At 43.3% G+C, this 22,466-nt stretch overlaps 1 protein-coding gene across 8 annotated transcripts in view; it reads left to right on the top strand.

Annotated features, from left to right (window-relative positions):
• The first annotated feature begins 2 nt into the window (after window positions 1-2).
• HIPK2 (homeodomain interacting protein kinase 2) overlaps window positions 3-22,466 on the top strand; it is a 222,798-nt gene continuing 200,334 nt past the window's right edge. For 4 of the 8 annotated variants that reach the window (XM_055284202.2, XM_055284201.2, XM_055284199.2 and 1 more), the window contains exon 1: window positions 154-396. In XM_055284202.2, the coding sequence (XP_055140177.1) occupies window positions 378-396 (19 nt within the window). In that variant the 5' untranslated portion in view covers window positions 154-377. Of the gene's footprint in view, window positions 397-22,466 lie in introns of all 8 variants that reach the window. The other 4 variants (XM_055284206.1, XM_055284203.1, XM_055284200.2 and 1 more) reach the window with 3 other exon arrangements.

Raw genomic sequence — 22,466 nt, 5'->3', positions numbered from 1 at the left:
CCATGCTGAGCTGAGCCCCGCCGGCCCTGGCCGCGCGCTGCCCCCGGCTCCCGCCCCTCCGCGGACCCGCTCGGGGGCCGCGGCCGCTCGGCGCCTCGGCCTCGGCCGCTCCGCCCGCCCGGCCGCCCCGAGCCCCGAGCCCCGAGCCCCCCGCGCCGGGCCCGGGCGGCAGCGGCGGCGGCGGCGGCGGCGGCGCGCCCGGCCCCCTCCCCCGGCGCCGGCCACGGGAGGCGGTGATGCGGGCGCGGGCGGCCTCGGCTGCGCCGAGAGCGGAGACACAGGCTCAAGATGGCAGATTCCGACTGAGGCTGGGGGGGCCGAGCTCGCGCGCCGCTTTCCCGTCCCCGTTGCCATGAACCGCGGACACCCCGGCCCCGATGGCCCCCGTGTACGAAGGTAAGGGGCGCCCGGCCCCGCCGACCCCGCGCCCGCCGCCCTCCGCGGCCCCCGCAGCTTTGTTCTGCCCGCGGCCCCGCGCCCGCAGCCCCCGGCGCCCGCCCCAGCCCCCACCCGGGGCCCGAGGGGGCCGCGACCCCCTCCCTCGCCCGGAAGGTGACCGGGACCCGGCGCCGGCAGGGTCCTGCTTCCAGGGCGGGGAGAGGGGCCGGGGGCGCAGGAGGGGAGGGGGCGTGTGCGAGGGTGGGCGGCTGCCCGGGGAGGGCAGGGGCGCCGGGAAAGGCGGACCGGTGACTGTGCTTTTTATTTATTTGCGATAAATGAAGGTGATGCGGCTCAGCTTCCACCGCCCCCCCACATTACCTTTCGGAGCACCTCCTTTCCACTTCGCTCTGCGCCCCGCGCCCCTTCCCATTTCTTTCCGCGCCCACCCCACGCTCCTTTATTCTCCGCGAGCCTCCGATTTTGGGGGGGCTGTGGAATCGGAATGCACGGGGCTAGGTGGGGAGAGAGGAGAGAGATGAAAAGTCCATGTCAGAGCCAGGCAGAACAATGAAATAGGCGAAAATCTCCCCGCATTAGCGTGTGGAAGGGGACGGGGACGTGGACTTTGGGTTTTCCAGCCGGAGGAGCGGCGGAGACGTTTTTCTGGCTGGGTCTGGGTCGACATGTGTTGTGCACCTTCACCTAGCGTCGGGGTATTTTTCCCCATTTGACTGCCTTTAGCAAGAAAGAAAAGAACGCAAGGCAGAAAAGCAGTAGGTCTGCCTCGCACACTGTCTTTCGTTTCTCTTCAGTCCGTTCTGTCAGCTTCCAGCCAGAAAGCAACCCAGAATCAACTAAGTTTTTACACTTCGATGTGTTTTTGTGTGCTTGTAGTAGGAGAAATTTTAAACCCAAGTGTGTCTGATTTTTCAGTCGTTTCATCGTGGAAATGTTTGTCTCATGAAATCATTGAAATCGCAGCCTTCACATACTTTTAGCGTGGGTCCCCCTGGCTTTCTTTCGGTTTTGTTCAGATATTCTGTGGATGAAATTGCAAATGAGAGGGGACAGGGTTTGTGTGGCACAGAGGAGGGCACGAGGGGGGAATGTAATCCTCCTGTAACTCCGGAGAACAGTTGTGGCCAGTGAGACAGGGAAGGCATTAATAGTTTTATCTCTGTTATAAGAGGCTGATTAAAAAAAAAAAAAACTTATCTGAAAAGAAAATCTGTTATTAGTTTCAGGGCTCCAAATGAATTAGGTTTCTGGCCGGAATAAAGTTACCAGTCAGGCCCTGGATAACGAGGCTGTAAATAACCTATAGACTGTAAATATTTTTTTTCAGACTCTCTTAGAAACAAAGGGGCTGTTTAGAAGGCAACAGAGAGATGTTATTCCAGGGGCTTTCCTCTTTGATTCTGAAGAACACAAGGTCCATTTAACCATTCGACAAAACAAAACGAAATTTCTGATCACTCCACCACGCAGAATAGAACATGCCGGTGGACGTGTGAACATGCGGGAGAACCCATGTCGGGCGTTCATTGTTCATCTGCGTCTGCAGGAGGGGGCTACAGTCAATGCTCCCACTGTCTAGAGTGTTAAAATGAAACAATTTTCTCTTTATTAAGTACCTCCTTGAGACTCCCTCTGCTGGACACTCCCGGTGAGTTAAGAGAAGGAACTTGGCATTGAATTCAGAACTATAGTAAACGGCTGGTTTCCCTGTTACTAGGGACCGGGTATGTGAGTTGGGGTGTATTTTGTCAACTTTTTGGAAAGCCATCTTGGGAACTGCACTGTTTTCCTCCTGCTCCTTTGATTCTAAATCCATATGGAATGTAGGACATGCCCCCAAGGCTGAGACTTGGCTCTCCCCGTTCCTGCTACATTGTTCTTCCAGTTCCTTACGCCAGATAAAGAACTGCAGGTGCGTAGGGTGTTACGGTTTAAGAATAATCATGGATCTCAAAAGTCTCGTGAACTGTTTTTATTTGCTAGCATTCCTTCCCTGTCTCAGGTGACCTCCATGGTGGCCTCTTTCAGCCCTCGGTTTCCCTCCGTCTTGTCCATGTGCCCTCTTCATTGTTCCTGCGCTGTGCACCCTTTTATTCCGGATGTTTCTCTGTGCACCTTTATAATTATTTTTCTAATCTTCCTCCCATCCCACCTCAACTAGCCCACATCACTCTGCCAAAAGCCCAGGCCTGGGTGTTTTTGAAAGAGATTGTTGGACATGCTCTAAAACAGGTGACTTCTAGAATCAAGGATTAGTTTGCTAGGACCTGCATTCACTCACTGTGATGAGTGTGCCAAGACTGTGATGACCTCCTTTCTCCCGCTGTGGTGACATCCGCTGGGTTCAGGAAACCTGATTTTTCACCCATCTCAATCAGAGCACATGGAGTCCCTGTGTGCATACTAAACGAGCAGAGCTTTTCCTGTAGATTTATATAAGAAGAGGGATTCCTCGTGGGTTTTGAGCTCCTAAAGAGTGTGCATGATTCTTCTCAGGAAAAGTATAACGACACGAGGGGGAATTGTTTCAATGGGGTGCTGCTGCACCAAGTTAGAACACCAGGTGAAGGCCCAGATGCATTATTGGAGCGTTCTGAACCGCCAGAGATTTAGACAGAAATGCTGTTTTTGAAACAAGGGGTATTTGATAATACGAATTAATGGGTGGCAAAGAGAATCAGTCTTCCAGGGCTTGCTTGAAGGATAGGTTTATAAATAGCATGTTAGTTTTTGGTGGTTTGGAACTGAACTTCTTATAAAAAGGTTTATTTTCTTTAGAAGGTTAAACATTTGCCTTGTGATTGTATTTCCTCCATCAACTTGCTTAGCAAGGCTTTTTCAATATCTAGTGCAAAGGCCAACCACCAAGGTCTCTATTATGGGTTCTGAATGAGAGGAGCCTAAATTCCAAGTTATTTATGTTTTCCTCTCCCTGAGATATGCTGTGTTGATTACTATTGGCTTATGTAAAGGAACACTTCACAGACTTCCAAAAACTGTCCTGCTGCAATTCATCATCAGATGGACCTGAAGATGCCTATCTACCAAGCTGTCTACCAAGAAATGAGATTCTGAATCATCTTGGGTTAGCAGAGTTTGATGATACATGCCCTAAAATATCGGTTCCTGTGTTTAGGTTTTATATTTTAAAAATGAGTAAGTATAAATATTGCTTTTCTTCTCACCACATTTGAGTAGTGAGTAAGGTGCCTTAATTTTATCCTTGATTTCAGACAGCATGCTATGATACTTGAATCAGAGAAACCTGAGTTTGAATCTAGTGATACGACTTTGGGCTTTATTGGACTGTGCAGGAACTCCATTAGAAACTAGTGCACGTAAAGTCCCTGGCTGTAGTAAGCATCTTCTCAGTGTGTGTTAATCCCTCTATCTTCTGAGTGCTTACAGGCATGATGACTCCAGGGAAAGAATAACCCACAAATAGTTTAGAAAACCAATAATAGCAACATTTCAATTATTAATCTCCTGCGATTCCCTTTCCAGTTTGGGCACCAGCAACAATAAACCCCCTATAGCCATAGAAGAAAGAACCTTCTTTTTACCCTCTCTGTGACCTTTCCAGATTCTTTATTTGCATTGAGCTTCTGCTGGTTTCAGGTAGAGAATTTCTCTTCTATAGTGGCACTTTCTGTGCTACTTGAAAAATGTGGAAATAAACTGCTGGGGCAGAGTTTCAGGGGCTGCAGCTGTGCCTCTTGGAAAGTATCCCCAAGTATGAAAGATAACCTTTGTCGTTAACCAAGATCCATTCCTAAACAAGGCAGCAGGCTGGGCAAGGGGGCACCCAGAGGTGGTTCACCAAGGGCCTCCTCCAAGGGGAGGCTCCTCGCCCACCACAAGCCAGGGTCTGCCTCACCATGCATTAAACATCATTTTCCTACAAAAGACAATTTGGTGCTTTCTGTAAGTTTACAGGGGCTCAGATTCTTTGTATTTTATGTTTTATATTTCTTCATCTCTCTCTCTCCCTTCCTCCCATAGAGACCAGTCTTGGGGAACCACCTTTGAGGTTTGTATGGAGCAAAGTAGTGATGATCAAGAGGGTGTGATATGTGAGCATTTCTTATTGTTCTCTGAACGTGTAATTCGCCCGTGCTTTCTGGTAGTCTTATTGATGACAATTCAAGGACTTTGGGTTGGTATCAAAGACGGGCTTCAGAATAATGGCAGCAGACTTTATATAACCACCGATGGGATGTGAACTTGAAAGGCCCAAACTCGCAAGAGTTCCATTTCATATGGCAATTCCCTGTTGGCGGAAAAAAGAAAAGAAAAACCTAGAGTATAGGAAGATCTTTATTTTTCCTCTAAAAGAAACCCAGATGCTTGAGGGTCACTGTGATCATTGTGACTTAGGCCATATTGACTTTGTGCTGTGCACCGCCCTGCACCCTTCACCCTCATGAACTCACTTGTTCCACCACTTGACAGACGAGGGCTCATCCTTAATGCATTCATTCAACAAACATTTATGCAGGACCTGCTGTGTGTCAGGCCCTGTGGCAGGTTCTGGGTTTGTCGAAATGACAAAATCTTAATCCCTGTCCTCGACTTTACAGGGTGGGGGAAGTGAAAGAAACATAGACTCACTAGACCATGGGTCTGATTCAAGATGGAGTGTTTTCTTCTCCTTTTTTTTTAGTGGCAGTTCATACTTCTGACATGCCTATGTTTTCTTCAGCTACAACGGGAAGACTTGGCTAGGCACAGTGGCTCACACCTGTAATCCCAGCACTTTGGGAGGCCGAGGCGGGTGGATCAGGAGTTCGAGACCAACCTGGCCAACATGGCGAAACCCCATCTCTACTAAAAATACAAAAAAAAAAAAAAAAATTAGCTGGGCGTGGTGATGGGTGCCTGTAATCCCAGCTACTTGGGGGGCTGAGGCAGGAGAATTGCTTGAACCCAGGAGGTGGAGGTTGCAGTGAGCTGAGATTGTGCCATTGCACTCCAGCCTGGGCAATGGAGCAAGAGTCTTTCTCAATAAATAAATAAAGAGTGGGAAGACCCCATTTTCCTATTCTCTCTTGAAGTATTTTCTTTACGTGGACTCAAAAAAGTGTTTCTGAGTGTAGAAAATACTCATTACAAGCTTTCTTAGAAATGTCCATAAATATTATTGTCTCTAACTTGCAGAAGATCCTGTCTTCCTCCATTTGTTACTTAAATTTTATATCCTTGCCGGTGCAAATATGTTTCTTATTTGCACAAGTTCTCAGAGATTTTCGTTTGCGATATTTGGTGTGTCGTAGGCTCTGTTGCGAGTGGACTCTTGCATCATATGTGGCTGTTGGAGAATTGATCCCAGCCTTTTCGCCTGGCTGAGACCTTGTAATCCAGGTAGTTGTGTGGCACTTGGTGGTGGGGATATAGATCGGGCGGTCACTCCAAAGCATTCAGTGGCTACTTACCCAGAGCAGATCATTCCGGGAATTGTGGAAAAAGAAAAGCCTGGCCTAGCTTCAGGGGCATAGAGCCGCAGAGCAGAAGACCTTGACAGAGATATAGTTCACCCCCGTCTTCAGGAAGGTGAATGTCCATGACTTGAAATTGTCAGTTCATTATTTATTTATTTATTTTTTCCAGGAAAGGGCAGTTGGAACTCCCTGAGTGACCAATTCCAGTACTCTATTAACCTGATTGTCAAGAAATTCCTGGGCCTGACTGAAATCTTGCCTGCTGTCATTCAAACTTGTTTTCTTTTACTCAATTCCTTTCTCTAAAACCTTTCATATACTTAAAGATAATAACTGGGTCTCTTTAGCTTTTTCCTCACAGAGCCTGTTTTGTGTCACTGAAAGCATCTCCTCTCTCTCCTCTGAACTCTCTCTAGTTTCTCCCTATTTAAAAAAACGGTGGCAGTTAAAACTGAATACAGCTCTTTAATAATGTTCTCATTAGTACCGCGTGTAAGAGAAAAACGACTTCAGGGTTCTTGCATCATCGTGAACCCCTGGAGGGCAGGAACCATGTCTGATTCATCTTTGTATCCCCTACAATAGCTGTGCAGTTCCTTAAACCTAGTAGGTGCTTCATAAATATTTGTGGAATTGACTGTTCCCTTTAATGCATCTAAGTTATGACTTACGCAGCCCTGGATTGGTGACTCATCTGTAGCTCGCATTCATTTCGGCTGTGAGTCTTTATTTTTCTTGTACTTGTATCTGGCATCCCTCACCCCAACAAAGCCACCTTCTGCTTGACTCCACTGATCACTTTGCATTTCACCCCTCAACTTCCAACTCTTTAGAATCTTGCTTAATTATCTCCTGTAGGTCCGACAAACAGAATGCAGAGGCCATAAGTATAAAAACTTGAACTACACTTGAAAGAAGAGTGAGCACACAGAAGAATCTTGATGATTCAGAGCAGCGTCAGGTCATCCTCATTTAGAAAGGACCATTTGTCAAATTCGTGATAGATTCTGAGTCAGCTAAAGCCATACCTGTTTTACTAGGTTCTCCAAGGTGAGTGAGCTAGGTGTTTATGAGAGTGGTTACAAGTCAGACTTTCAGAGGGTAGTCCTCCCTCTTTTTGGTTTAAAGCCGATGGAAAAGGCAAAAGATGTAATGAGTGACATCACTGCAGCTTGTGTTTTTTCTGACAGATATCTTTGCCCTTAGAAAGCAAGCTAGTAAAACCACTGCCAAAAAAAAAAAAAAAAGGCAGCAAACCTTTAAAACTCCAAAATAACTTTGTGGTTTTATAGCCACTTATTTCTGAATACAGCATTGAACAAATTTGTAATGTTTTTGAAAGTAGTCTGTTTTAACATTTCTTACCTAAGTACTTTTGCCTTAGTAGGTTCTGATCAATTAAATGCCACTGTGTTTAAGCAGAATTAAGATTGATCAATTCTTCTGCATGTGTTAATGCTGTCGACTTATAAAAACCTTTGTCACAAAAAGAATGCAGTCTAATATGTGAGTGGACAAGGGTATTTTTCCTCTAGGTGGTTCTGTCCATCCACAGTGAGAGATCACCATAGAACCTTCCATAACATTGACTACAAAAGCACTTCTGGCTTCACACAGTTATAGATTTGCATCTTGATGAACAAAGGGTTTGTGTATTTTTACCATTTTCCTTCATACTAATATTTCCCTGTTGATTCAACTTATGGAATCGTTATTCCCAAGTAAAATCATTCGTCCAAGGGCTTATGATAAGAAGCCAGCTCTATACAATATAGAACTTATAGTTTCATAGCATTAAGGAAGCAAATTTTAATGGTGTTTGTGCCTGGATTTCTGTTAAAAGTCACAGGGTTATAATGCCGAGGTTGTGAGTATTAAATTAAAAAATTTTAAGAAGTCACAGAGCTGGGAGATTTGGAAAACTCCAGCTTATTGCCGATTGTGGAAATGTGTTCTTTTAAAATTTGTTTATTTTGTATCTAATGAAAGATTTATAGGGCTCTGACAAAAACCAGCATGTACATTTTTGAAATTGTACAGAAAGACAGCAAGTTACACCTTCCTGAATTCTGTGTCACGGCATCTACTCACCAGAATCTGAGCAAGTAGCAGGGACTTCTGGAGGAAAGTGTCAGGGAAGCTCGTGACAGGGAGAAGGAGCACCAAGAGAGAATGCACACGTGCTTTCAGCCTTTTCCCCTGAACCACTCACCTCTGCAGCTTCAGCACAGTGTCACTACTATTATTCATTAAGTGTGACCTGTACCATCAGGAAAAGATTCATCAGTTTCATTATGTTCTGTTAACTGAGCCTGGGAGGTTCTCTAATGTATTACAGAAATGCTTCCACTAGTCAGTGGTTAAAGAAATTCTTTCATTTGCTTGTTACAGTGACTTACTCCAAAGAGGATTTAAGGCTGCTTAAATGGTTAAGTTTCCGGTAGAGAGGGAAATTAATTTATGTAGATCTATTTTGTGGATAGCTTCTTTCCAAGGATGTCGGATAAATGAGGTATTCCTATAGAAAGAGACAACAGCAACAGGCAAAGCTCTTGTGTTGACTTAACAAGGTGAATAAGCAGAGTGCATAATGGAATTCATTTGCAATGTAATTTTTGCTTGGCTGGAGTGGTAAGCACAAAATAGACTAGCAGATGAGAATGGTAAGTGTTTGGGATCAGTTGTTAAAAGGTTTAAAAGGGGTTCTAATTCAAGTGACATTTTGTGGTGTGGAGAAGGGGACCGATATTATCAGAATGATACTTGAACAAGGTAATTTTTACTGGCCTGGGTATAATAGAAGGAACCAGACAGCCAGGGGTGGGCCATGCTGGGAGGCCTTGTGGTGTAGTGGAAGGTATTGCAGCCGTGGAGATGGGGCAGGGCTGCTGTTGGGGTGGTACAGGAGAACATGCATTGAGCACTTGTCGGCTTGCCTGGTCCAGGGGTTCAATAAATGTTGGTTTCTTTTTGCTTTCCTCCCCACACCTTATGGCAGTGATCCAGGATCAGGAAAACTTGCTGGGATTGGCAATACCATGATGTTCTGTTTTTCTAAAGAATCTCTTTTGTAGGCTCGCTTGCATTTCACAGGATCCGACTGGGTCATAGTATAACGCTGGTGGGATCTTCATGCATTAATATTCAGTCTTTGACACAGGAGGAATCTGAGGCCAGAGCAATGAAGAGGCTGCTCCAATGTTATGTGTGCTGGGGTAGCAGAGCTAGGGCTCTTCCTCTCCCTTCCCCTGTAGCGGTCTGCACAGAAGCCCCAGAACACTCCAGAATGCTGAGTGGAGCTTTGCTAGACTGCACTGCCAGGTGGGGCTCCAGGTATAGTGGTTCCTACCAGGCTGTCAGAGCCACTTCCTTTTTCCCCAGAGGCATATGGAAGCTCCTGAGTTCTGGTTCTCCTGGTCCCCTTGCAGCCCACAGTGCTGCACTGAGCCCCTCCTGCAGGGAGTGTTTCCCTCTGTCCCAAGGAAAGCAAGGCCACAGTGCCCTCAGTGGTTCCTTGTGTTTCCCTGAGAAAGTTCGCAGCTTGTTACCATGAGCTACTTGATAACAACAACAACAAAAATCACAGGAGAGAAGTCAGTACAATCATGATGAGTTTCACAGAACCTCAAAGCACTTTTAAGTCATTAAGCAGCTTTAAAAAAAAAAAAAAACTGATTTCCCAGTTTAAAGTCATTTTATCTGTTTGACATCACCAGAACTTGAGCCCTGCCTCTTGTTTCCAGGCATGACAGTCTGACCTCAGACAGGCTCCTGTTGTTGTAGTCTCACTGTCTGGGGCTACTCCCCACCTGCCTGGGAAGCATTTCAGTCCAGATGAGCAGCATTTGAAATTAGTTGAACACTCAGACTTTCACGCTTCTAAGACACAAGCTAGGGGGTGAGCTTGCCTTGACATTTGTGGGTCTTGGGTCAAGAGTGTGAAGCGAGGCCCCTAGTCTGCCATCCACCCAATTCTCTCTCTACTCCTGGTCTGTGTGTCCAAGCTGCGACCACTCCCGCCTCCCCTTGGACCTGGGGTGCTTCTTGTCCACCTTCCAGGTCTACGTGTACACCCACAGGCCCTGGGAAAGGTCCTGGAAGCAGGCATGAAGCCTTTTGGGCAGGGAATCTCATGGCCCCAGGGACCCAGAGCCTGGTCTTGAAGAAGAGGGTGGGTGCTCAGCCTATGAATGGGCACAGCCCCTGTGGGGAGGGGTGAGCTTGGGCCTTGACCCAGTGAAGTTCAGGACTTGAGCCCTTGTTGCCCTGTCCTAAAGGCAGTACTGATAAGGGGACACCTTGCTTCAAAAATTTAAGCAACAAAGGCAACTTGAAATGTTTCCTGTTTATATGGCTGGTGGTTGCATTTCTGCATCCTCTGCTCTCCTTTTCCTCCTCAACCTTGGTCTCATACATATGATTGCTTCCTAAAGCAAAGTTGATGAAACTGACCCATTTCCTGTTGTTTGCCGAAGTAGTTCAGTAACTAGTATGTTCCTTCTGCTGGTGAAACCTGACAGAGAACCTGGTAATCCTGACAGCTACTATGTTTTGTGGGTTTCAGCCACTGACTTCCATGGCCTCTCCTACCATCCTCCTTTGATGATGTCTCTTCTCTCTGCTTCTACCTATTTATTTTTTCCCACTTGTCTACCCACAGAGCCAGGCTCCCTTACCTACCTGTTTATTCTTTGACAGTGTGTTCCTTGAGTGTGTATTTGCCTTGTTTTACTTGCAGGTGTGAAGGTCTAAGTGGATGTACACACGGAACCTTCTTTGGGGTGTATTTGTGTAAGGGACTGTATGGAAGAAGTGGTTCTTCGACCTTTCTGCCCTTCAGTTCTCTGGAGGGCTTGTTACAACAGCTTGCTGGGTTTCACCCCAAGTCTCTAATTCAGTAGGTCTGTGGTAGGCCTGAGCATTTGCATTTCCAGTTGAGGACCATTGTTTTGGAGGAGTACATTCGGAACTAAAAGTCAGAAATATTTAGAATCAGATGGTGGTTGTTTTGGTGAAAGCTTTTCTTGGATGTGAGAGAGTCAGGGACCTGGCCTTAGCATTCTTCGCAATTCTACTGCCTTTTGTGGCCGTGACTTCCAGAAGCTATAGGCACGTGCAGATCCAGCCTCCAGCCTTCCTCTCCTCTCACCTTCCTTCACATCTTCTCAGGGAAGGTCACAAAGTGCAGGAGCCACTTTCTCTTGTTCATCCAGAGCCAGCTGGTCTGTGTAGTTCATCCAGTTTGGTCTTGGGGCTCCAGAATAAAATGGGCCAAATATCATCCTCACAATAGTAATACACTATTATTAACTAATATTTAAGAGCTCTATGATTTCCTCCATTTACAGAAGAGAAAATTGAGGCTTAGAGAAATGAAATAACGTATGCAAGGACTCATAACAAGTAATTGGTAGAGCCAGAGTTTGAACCTCAGTCTGCTTGTCGCCAGCGCATGCCCTTATCTTCACTGGCAGGCCACCCTGCTTCTTGCAGGTAAGTTAGAGTGATCCATGCCATGTACAAGACTGACTCCATTAAGAAGGATCTGGGATCCTCCTTGGAAAAGACGCAATCAAGCTGGAGACCGAAGGTACTAACACAGATTTCTGTGACACTCTTGTTCCATTTGTCGTGTTCATCAAACAGGGTCAAGTGAGGTGGTGAATGTACAGCACTTGGACCCGTGGCTGGCATGTAGGAATGTGGTAGAGGGCAGCCAAGCCACGAGTCCCCTTTGAGAGCAAAACATATCAAATATTCAGGAATACTCTTACTGAGACCTCTAAGGAAAAACATATTATGGGAAGATGATCATAACAGCTAATACTTACCGCACACTTGCTATTGCCAGTTCTGCGCTGAGATTTTACATGTGTGAATTCATTGAATCCCTGTAGTAACACTCAAAAGAGGTTCCACTTCCACAGTGTTACACAGAGGCACAGGCAGGTGAGGCAGCTCCTGAGTGCAGAGATGGGATCGACTCCAGGCAGTCTGGGTCCAGAACTGACTCCTGACCACCAGCTGCACAGTAGAGACTCTTCCTCATCCCTCCTAGATGAGAGAGGGAAACTTGTAAATACATTGGTTCTTCTCCAGGTATAAATGGTCTTTGTTTTCGTTAAAATCTGGATAAGTATTTTAAAACTTGAGAGACCAATTTCTGTTGCTTTTCTTAAAAGATAAAGTGGTAGGACATAGGTTAGGCGTGGACCATAAGAGTGGTGAAGGGGTTAGCTCTATCCAGTGTCAAACTATAACGCTTCAAATTTGGGACAAAATTTGACAGACCCATCCATGGGGCAGAAGAAGGGAGTCAGATTTCAGGTTCCGTAGTCTGTGAGCATTTAACAGAAGATGGAGGAGGTGCCGTGAGGCCATGGGGAAAGGAAGGCTGATTACCTGAATGGGAATGGGACTATATGAGAGCAATCTGAAAAATCTCAGTGGCTGTCATCACCTCACATCATTACACCAATGTAAATTCTGCCTGATTAAAATGGGAAGTTTGACAAAAATATGTTCAAAATACATTCAGTGTTCTGGGGACTCTCCTAGGTGCCAAGTGTACAGCATTGAGCAAAATAGATAAAATTCCTGCCCTGAAGCAGCTTGCATCTTAGCAGATAAAGGCAAATATTCCACTTTTTACAAAGCTTTTTACAAAAGCTTGAAGGAAATGGAAGTGGATATTTATTAAACCTCTGGAGGAGTTGAAATTTCTAAGATTAGAAGCTATAGATGAACTCACAGAGGAAAATATTATTAGTCTTGTCAGCATAAACATTCCCCAAATGTTAAGGTTATTTACCATCATGAGTTATTCCTCAGTGTAATTCTATGTAACATTGAGGTTTGTCTAGATGTTAGGATAGGTCCTCCAAAGTAGATATACTAGGTCAAGGGATTTGAACATCTGTTGGGTTCTAGATACATCACCAGGTTAATTTCCTTGCCAAAGTTTAATACTTTTTTAATTTTTGAGACAGAGTCTTGCTCTGTCATCTAGACCGGAGTGTAGTGGCATGATCTCAGCTCACTGCAACCTCTGCCTCCTGGGTTCAAGTGATTCTTCTGCCTCAACTTCCTGATTAGCTGGGATTACAAGCACCTGCCACCACGCCCGGCTAATTTTTGTATTTTTAGTAGAGACAAAGTTTCACCATGTTGGCCAGGCTGGTCTCAAATTCCTGACCTCAGGTGATCCACCTGCCTCGGCCTCCCAAAGTACTGGGATTACAGGCGTGAGCCACCACACCAATATAATATAATATATATATATATATATATATATATAATATATAATACTTTTATATTAAACAAATCAAACCACCAAGATGAAAAATTGAGTTAACCTACCTGTTTGTCTGGGTGCTGCTCTCAGCCTGGGCCCTGCTGTCATTCTACTCCTCTCGCCAGGTGACATATCATTCCCAGGTTTTCAGTGCTGCCTCTATCTGTTAGGGACTCCTAAAGTTGTATCTTTACCTAGACTTCTTTTTTGAGCTCCAGAATCATAAAGCCATCAAGCTACTGGACTTCTCTCTTTGGATATCTCATAGGGATCTCATCCTTAACACGTCCAAAGGAAACATCTTGGTCAACTCCCTGAAATATACTCTTGTTCTAGAATTCTTTATTTCCATAAACGGCACCTTCTGTCACCCAGTAGTTCACATCAGAAACCCAGAGTCATCCTTGACTTTGTTTTACTTAACATTTAATCCATCACCAAATTGTATTGATTTTTGCTTACCAGGTATAGCCATTCTCATCATTCGCCATAGCTGTGTTCTCTAAAGTCGCCAGGAACACTGAATTAGTGAATGAATCATTACTCCTAAGGGAGATACAGAGTTAGGTTCCTGTGAGCCTCTGGTCATATTTCCATTGACTGATCAATACGTAGTATCAGTTTCATTGGTGTAATAATGTTGTATGTTGGTAGATGTTGTACATTGGTATAGCATTACATATGTTGGTGTGATGTTTTATGTGTGTTTCTGTTTAAACATATATTTTAGCATATAGTTTTGATTAACATCAAACTCATGCCCAACAGCACTATAACTCATGCCTGAACGAGCTTATCTAACACATGCATTTCTCATAAGGCATGTTACAGTCTTCTTGTGCTTAGGAGCACTAAGCAGCACTTTAGCACTGTGCTTGGGGACCATTTAAACAGCAAAATCACCAACAAAACACACCAAAATGCAAAAAAAATGTGGCACTATATAGACAGTTGAAAGGGTACCTGTTTATAATATAAGAGCTGAAACAGGAAGGCAGAGTGTCACCATTGTGGAGCTCAGCTGGGAATGTGTGTGTTGGCCAGCACAACTTTTTTGCTGCTCTGCGTATGCCCAGGCATGACCAAAAGTGCCCTGAGTATTGACTTTGGGGTTACAAACACCTTTTAGTGAGTAGGTGAATTTGCAAATGTGGAATCCAGGAATAATGACGACAGACTGTCTATGGTGAAGCCATCCATTTCTGTCTCCACTGCCATCCCTTTTCTGGGGGTTGGCAAACTTTTTCTGTAAAGGTCCACGTGGTGCATATTTGAGGTTTTGCAGGCCATCTGGTCTCTGCCGCAGTTACCCAAGTTGTAGAGTGAAAGCTGCACAGACAGTACATACACGAGTGGTGGTGTGTGTGGGGGGCAGGGGGGGCGTGTTCCAGTAAAATCTTATTCCTAAAAGCAGACTTGGGTTTGAATTTGGTGTCCAGTCTGTAGTTCGGATCCCCGTAGCTAGCCTAAGCCACCATAATGTCTCATCTGGACTGGCTTCCTGACTTGTCCCTCCATGCCTGTTCTTGACCTTCCCCAGCCAGTTTCCCATAGTGATATTAAGTGCACATTTGATCCTGTCACTATCGCACTTCAGATGTCCAACCGCTTTCCATCACACTTGGAAGAAAATCCTGAATCCCGAACAGCGTGGGTCACAGCGCAGTCCCGGCTTTCTTCTCTGATCTCCATGGACACTAGTCTTCCCCTGTGTTTGCCCCATCCTGGCCTCTTTCAGTTCTGTGACTGTTCCCAGCTGTTTCCTGCTTCAGCACCCTTTCCCACACAACAGTCTTCCCTTCCTGGAATGTTCTCCTGCCTGGCAGCCTGGTTAATTCATGCTCACTCTGTGGTCACACCTCAAATGTCACTTCCTCCAGGAGGCTTTCCTTGATCCTCCAGTGTAAATCAGATTCCCCTCTTCTCATCTCAGAGCACCCTCTTCTTTTCCTTCATGACACTTATCAATTTTCATGAACCTGCTTATTTGGGCATATTTGTTTTCCACCTGCCTTCTCCATTAGGCTGCAAGCTCCATGAAGATAGAAACCCATCTGTGGTTGTCTCTATGTTCTCTACCCCGTTACCATCACGCACTTTATAGACACTTCTGAAAACTTGGCAAATCAGTGAATGATTGTACAACATGCTTTTGTTCAGACAGATTTTTGTATGAAACTGCAATTGAGGAAATTGCCACCCTTTTAGAGTGTATAGTATATCTTCAAAAATTGACAGTGATGATTAAAAGCAAAAGACATCTTGATAGGTGAGTTTGTAAATGGGTGTGCATGTGTATCCGTATTGTCAAAGGGTGATTCTGAGACAGACACTCTGCGAACAGGTATATCTGGTGTGAAGTTTTCTCCCTGGGACTTGAGTGCTGCATTCAATCCTGCTGGTCTCACTTTTCCCCTAGAGCTTTGGAACTTTGCTGGTAATATTTTCACATGAGGAAGTGGAGGTAAAGTTTGCTTGAGGAGGCATTTCAGCACCCCTCTTAAAAATTGACTTTCCTTTTGTTTGTTCTCTCAAACCATCACCTCATCTCTCTTAGACTTTGTCGGTGCTAGTTGTTGTTCTTTCTACAGTGTTGCCGCCATCTGGAGAAGAAATCTTTGATTTGTCAGAGAATCATCTAAGCAATGAGTTCCAAATTGGAGGTTGTTCCCAAGTCATTCCAGGAATCCTCCATGCCACTGATGGACAGGCCACTTAGCATATTTTAGAAAGGTAACAGATCATTTCTAAGATGACCTTCTGTAGATTAGTAGTGAAACCTAAAGCCTTATATAACTGCTTTTTTATATATTTAGTACAGAAATAACATTTTCTAATTAAAGGAAAGGCAAGCAAAACACTAATTAAAGGAAAGGCAAGCAAAACACTCCACATACACACAGTCTCTCTCTCTCTCTCTGTCCAGAAATGACCACTGTTACATCTCTTACATCTTTTTGTGTGCACAGATATGTGCACATTTTTTTAACCAAAATGATGTGTCACTGTTTTGTTATCTGCTTTTTTTGGATGACAATCTCCAACTTTGTATTTCAATAAAGTTCATCTCATTTAATACCTTGTTTCTATTCCAATTTCCATAACTGGCCCTCAAATACCCTTCGAGGCTGGTTTGTCGAAATCACCATCTAATCGAGTATCATGCCCTGTGTCTGGTTGTAACTTCCTTTTAGTCTCTTAATCCAGCACAGTCTCTTATTGAAGCAGCAGACCAGTTGCTGGTCTTGCCTCCAGAACCTCTGACCTACTAGAGTGTGAGGTTGCTTCCTTATGGTGTGGTTAGGCTTATTTCTCCATCCTCTGATTTCCTGTATGGAAAGGCTTGCAGGATTCAAGTTGTTTTTGACTAGACCTCACCAGAGCTAATTCAGTGTGCTTCACTCATTGTTACTAAAAAGGCCCACTACTGGGGATGCTGAGATTGACCCCTGGCCTAGGGCTGTGACAGCCTGAACCCACCATCGTCCAGTTACACTTTCCCCCTAGAGACCAGAAAGTGACTTGTGTGGTATAACTTTGCATACAAATCGTTTACTTAATGGTTTTGTACCCAGTGGTCATTCTTGCCTGAACCATACCTTCCTTGGGTTTTGGGAAATGTTTCTGTAATTCTTTCATTTCTTCTATAAAGTGGAGCTTTCCTGCACTGCCTGGGGCTGTCTGGTTACTCTGACACATGGTTCCCACTGGAAAGGCAGGATCTCTGTTAATGCTTTCCCTTTCCCCATTAACTTTCACAGTAAGGAGTTTAATAACCACTTCACGTAGTGACACGTGGTTTTTTTCTGTCTTTCTAACATTATACATTCATGGATTTTTATTGATTTGGTGTGTTCTAATCATTACTCTTTTGTTATAACTTTTAGGCAGTGAGACCCCTTCAGCTACCTCCTGTGACCTTTCAACAGAACTTCTATAATCTTGAAAAGCTGTGTTGATTCATGACACAAATGCTCCAAGCTCATCTTGTACTTTTCAGTGGTATGGGACAATGGTATTAGAGACTACAATCAGGGTATTGGGGGTGGTTATTGCTACAGAGGTGACTTGTTTCTAGAGAATTTCAATGGACAAAGCTGGAAAATATATACTGTTAAAATTTAAGAGTTCAGGTGGACATATCCAGTTTAGTTTTAAAATCCTTGTGCTCTCACTTTCCTTAGTAATTATTTTAACTCCCTTTTTCTGGTATGGAAAAATCTTTATTTTTTCTTTAACCTATAAATGTAAAGAATATAGTTTCGAAATGCCGATATTTATATTATTACCAATATGAAACTACAGAGGAAAGTTTAATACTTCTTTGTAATTTTTGTTTTGTTCTTAAAATGTATTCCACTAAGGGTATGTATTAAAAATACTGTGTTCTAAAATTCCTAAAAATAAATTCTACCTCAGAGAGTATGTCACCAAGTTTGATGTATAGTTAGGCTCATATCATTCAGTTTCTTTTCAGTTTAGGAAATTTTGAATGGAGCTTTTTTAAGATGGGTAATGCATTACATGGCTGAAGGGTCAAAACTATGCAGATGTGGGCCGGGTGCGGTGGCTCACGCCTGTAATCCCAGCACTTTGGGAGGCCGAGGTGGGCGGATCACGAGGTCAGGAGATCGAGACCATCCTGGCTAACATGGTGAAACACCGTCTCTACTAAAAAATACAAAAAAATTAACCGGGCATGGTGGCGGGTGCCTGTATTCCCAGCTACTCAGGAGGCTGAGGCAGGAGAATGGCATGAACCCGGGAGGTGGAGCTTGCAGTGAGTCAAGATCGCGCCACTGCACTCCAGCCTGGGCGACAGAGCGAGACTCTGTCTCAAAAAAACAACAACAAAAAAACTAGGTAGATGTTTAATCTAGATGATGGGTATGTGAAAAATTGTTAAATCATTCTCTCTACATTTTTTTTGATGTTGGAAAGTTAAAATAATTAAACGATATAGAGAAGTATACACAATGAAGTCTTAACCTGTGAACTTTTTTTCTTTTTTATTATTTCTGTTTTGCAGATGAGCCCCATGCACTTTGTTCCCTCGTAGATAACCATTTTTCTTAGTGTCTCACTTAACCCTTGAGTCTTTCATTTTTCGAAGTTCTAGTGTGTGTATGGGTGTGTTCTTATTCCCTTACACAAAGGATAATGTAACACATACAGTCTGTTCTACGTCTTAACTTTTTTCTCTTAATAATACATTCTGGAACTCTGCGTATTTGTACATAGAGATTATCTTTAGTCTTTTTTATAACCTTAGAGTACTCCATTTTGTTGATGTGTGATGATGGCACAACAACATAATCTTGGATTGTGTCTAATCCTCTGTCTTTTCAAATCACCTGTAATAGATAACCTTGTAGACATGTCATTTAATACTTTTGTAGGTGCACCTGCGAAATGAAATCCTAGAAATGGGATTATATAGTCAAGGGACAGATACATCTGTCATTTTTATAAGTTATTGACAAATTCTTCCTGTAAGGTTTATACCATATTTTACTCATGCAAGCAATATGTGAAAGTGCCTGTTTCCCTAGAACATCACCCATGGAATCTGTTGTCAAACTTGGATTTTTGCTGGTAGGTGAGAAATGGTATTTTGTTATAGCTTTAATTTATATTACTTTTATAAGTGAGGTTGATCATATTTTCATGTATTTAAATGTCATTTTGTGTTTATTTTTATGTGGACTGTTTTGAATTTCAGACATTTTCCCACTATGTTGTTGGTCTTTTTCTTCTTTATTCTGAAAGCTCTTTATGTATTGTCTTTGCTGTGAGTTGCATTTTTTTTCCAGTTGGTCATGCATGTTTTGATTCACTTGGTGGTGGTGGTTTGCCCTTTGGAAATCTCTTTCATTTTATGTAGTCAAATTTTTTTTTTATGGCTTCTGTATTTTTCGTCAAAGTTAGAGAGACTTTGCCTGTCTCATATTTTTCAGTTCCTTTGGGTACTTTTGTAATTTCACTTTTTTCTGTTTACATCTTGGTACGTTTAGTGTTTCTTCTAGAGCAGCAGTTCCCAGCCTTTTCGGCCCCGGGGACTGGTTTCATGGAAGACAATTTTTCCATGGACTGGGGGCGGGGGTGGTTTCAGAATGAAACCGTTCCACCTCAGATCATCAGGCATTAGTTAGATTCTCATAATGAGCGCACAATCTGGATCCCTCGCATGCGCAGTTCACAATAGGGTTCATGCTTCTGTGAGAATCTGATGCCACTGCTGATCTGACAGGAGGCAGAGCTCAGCCGGTAATGCTCACTCACCTGCCACTCACCTCCTGCTGTGTGGCCTGGTTTCTAACAGGCCAGAACTGGTACTAGTCTGTGGCCAGGCCAGGGCGGGGTGGGGAGTGGTTGGGGACCCCTGTTTTAGAGTATGTTCTGAGGCTTGTATGCAACTTTATATTTTTTCAATACTCAATTGTCCCAACATTATTTGTTTAAAAGTTTATATTTTTCCCATAGTATCATAATCCCTACTTTATCATATACTAAATTCCTATAGGTCTGGGAGTCTTTTTCTGGACTCTGTGTTTTTCCATTGGTTGATCTGTTGTTAATCATTGAAATTTATATCATCTTTTCATATCTGAAAAGACTAGTTCTCCCTTGTTGCTCTTCCCCTTCAGCCTTGTCCTGGCTATTCTCCATGCTTGTTATTCCGTATGAACTTTAGACCCAACATTCTTGATTCCAGAAAAAAACTTGTTGGTATTTCCATTGGGGTCACATTAAATTTACAAATTTCTTAGGAGGAATTAACATCTTTACAAGGTTGAGTCTTCCTGTCAAAGATCATGTTTTCTCTGTGTTCTTTTTTTGTGTGTACTTTAGTAATGTATAAAAGTTTTCTGTATATAGGTTGTATACATGTCTTAAGTTAATCCTTGTAAATAATATCTTTCGTTATCTCCTCTTGTTTGCATATGAGGACTATTTATTTCCACATGTATTTTTGACAGCTTTATTAAGATATAATTCATGTAATTTACCCAAAGTGTATAGTTCAGTGGTTTTTAGGATATTCACAAATTGTGCAACCATCACTACTATCTAATTTTACAACATTTTTGTCACCCCAAAAAGAAACTCTGTACCCATTAGCAGTCATTCCCCCTTCTCAACCTCCCCTAGCCCCTGGAAACCACTAGTCAACTTTCTATTCAAGACGTTTTCTATAAATGGAATCATGCAATACGTGGTCTTTTGCAGCTGGCTTCACTTAGTTTGTTATCAAGGTTCATCCATGTTGTAGCATGCCTTTTTTAGGATAGCCATCCTTGTGAGTGTGAAGGGTACCACTGTGGCTCAGATTTGCTGATTTCTATATGTATTTAGTTCTCTTTTGTGAGATTTCATGAGTGCAGGAGGCTGGCTTTCAATTCCAGATCCCCAGTGCCTCCCAAAGTGTCTGGCAAATATTTGGTACTCAATAAATGCTTATTGAATGAATGATTGGATTTAGTATACTTCTAGGCCACCTCTACATTTTAAAGTTAAAATGTAGTTTGGCATATATAAATTAATTTTTATCTTTTCCTAAGTGAAACATAATTAGAGGGTGAGTTTTTCCTCTGAGAAAGCCTGGTAAAAGCAATTTTGTCTGATATGTGGTTTGTGATGGTCAATATTCCTTTTTCTTACATTAAAACGAATGATTGAGAGTTGCTGGTACATATATCTAGGTGTCTCTGTCTCATCTTTTCAGGAGGATGATTTTTAGCTCTAGATTCTATTGTTATTGAAAACTACTTAGTAATATGTATAAGATAGAGGTGAGAAATTAGGTAAAGTTCTGGGCCTGGGAAAAGGGAGTTTTGAACCAGTTGGATCAGTTCATATGTATTTTACAAGTTCTAAGTTTACCAAGGGCTGCATTCCAAAACTTCTTTTGTAAGCTAGTTGTGTGGACACATCACAGTTAACAATAAAGTGCTATCAGCTAAGATTTGGGTCTCAAGCTTGCCTTAAAGGAGATATGAGAGAGTATAGTTGATGCATGCATGAGAGCAGGCGGTGCGTGTGGGAAGTCCCTGTACCTTCCACTCAGTTTTGTTGTGAGACTAAAACTGTTCTACAAAAATAAAGTCTGACTGGGTGTGGTGGCTCATGCTTGTAATCCCAGCACCTTAGGAGGCTGAGGCAGGTGGATCACCTGAAGTCAGGAGTTCAAGACCAGCCTGACCAATATGGTGAAACCCCATCTCTACTAAAAATACAAAAATTAGCCAGGCATGGTGGCATGCGCCTGTAGTCCCAGCTGCTTGGAAGGCTGAGACAGGAGAGTTGCTTGAACCCAGGAGGCAGAGGTTGCAGTGAGCCGAGATTGCACCACTGCACTCCACCCTGGGTGACAGAGCGAGACGCCATCTCAAAAAAATAAAAATAAAAATAACTAAATAAAGTCTAGTAATTTTTTTAAAAAGCGAGAGAGAACACAGCTGAAATACATATACTTTTTAGGAAAAGGGAAATAATTAAATATCAGAAAAATAATATTGAAGAAGAAATATTCTCTTTAATGTCAGTGTTTGAAGAAAGGTATTTTAATTAAATCAGATCGTGTGTGTGCACACACGTGTGTGTTTGCAGGAGACTTTTGGACACTATCCAAGGATTTTGAGATTGACAATATTGGATTTTTATATTGCCCCAATTTTCTTTCAAAATGTGTGACTGTTAAGATTATTATTATCCTTATATTATTAGACATGTTTGGGTTGGGGATAGGAAAAAGAGGGAGATTGATTGGTTGACTGACTCATTCGTTCATTGGTTAAATGGGACATACTGATTTCTCTAACTATCTGAGCCTGAGAGATGGGGAAGGTAGAACATGGCTCAGAAAAATATGCATCTCCTGTAAGAAAACATTTGTCTGAAAGGAATTATAATAATTGAGAATTAAGCTGTATGATACAGAAGCAGTATCTGAAGGGCAGATGGATAATAGAAGGTAGCTGTGGTGCACCTCGAATCAATGGCTGGAAAGCCACAGGAGGCAGATTTCCACCAGGCCCTAAGGAAGGACACCGTACCGAAGCCCTCCACATGTGGACATCCATGGGGCCTGCGATTTCTCTGGTACTGGAGGTATTCCAGATAAGTGCTTTGTGAAGGGGCTGCCGGAGACTGGGATCCAGCAGAACATGGATGTGGGACCAGAGCATCTTTAAGGCTTCTTCTGAGAGAGGCTGGTAGTTCTGAGCATGTTTACAGTTCCATTGAGGAAGAAGTGGGGAAAAGAGTTAGGTGGGGATCTTCCTTGTGAGCTCAGGAGACCTTGTTTCTCTTCAGAGAGAGTAGGATGGTAGAAA

This window comes from Symphalangus syndactylus, chromosome 6 (genome assembly GCF_028878055.3).
Source record: "Symphalangus syndactylus isolate Jambi chromosome 6, NHGRI_mSymSyn1-v2.1_pri, whole genome shotgun sequence".
Lineage (NCBI taxonomy): Eukaryota > Metazoa > Chordata > Mammalia > Primates > Hylobatidae > Symphalangus > Symphalangus syndactylus.
The sequence above is the reverse complement of the archived record's forward strand: the minus strand, read 5'-3'. Positions and strand labels throughout refer to the sequence as shown.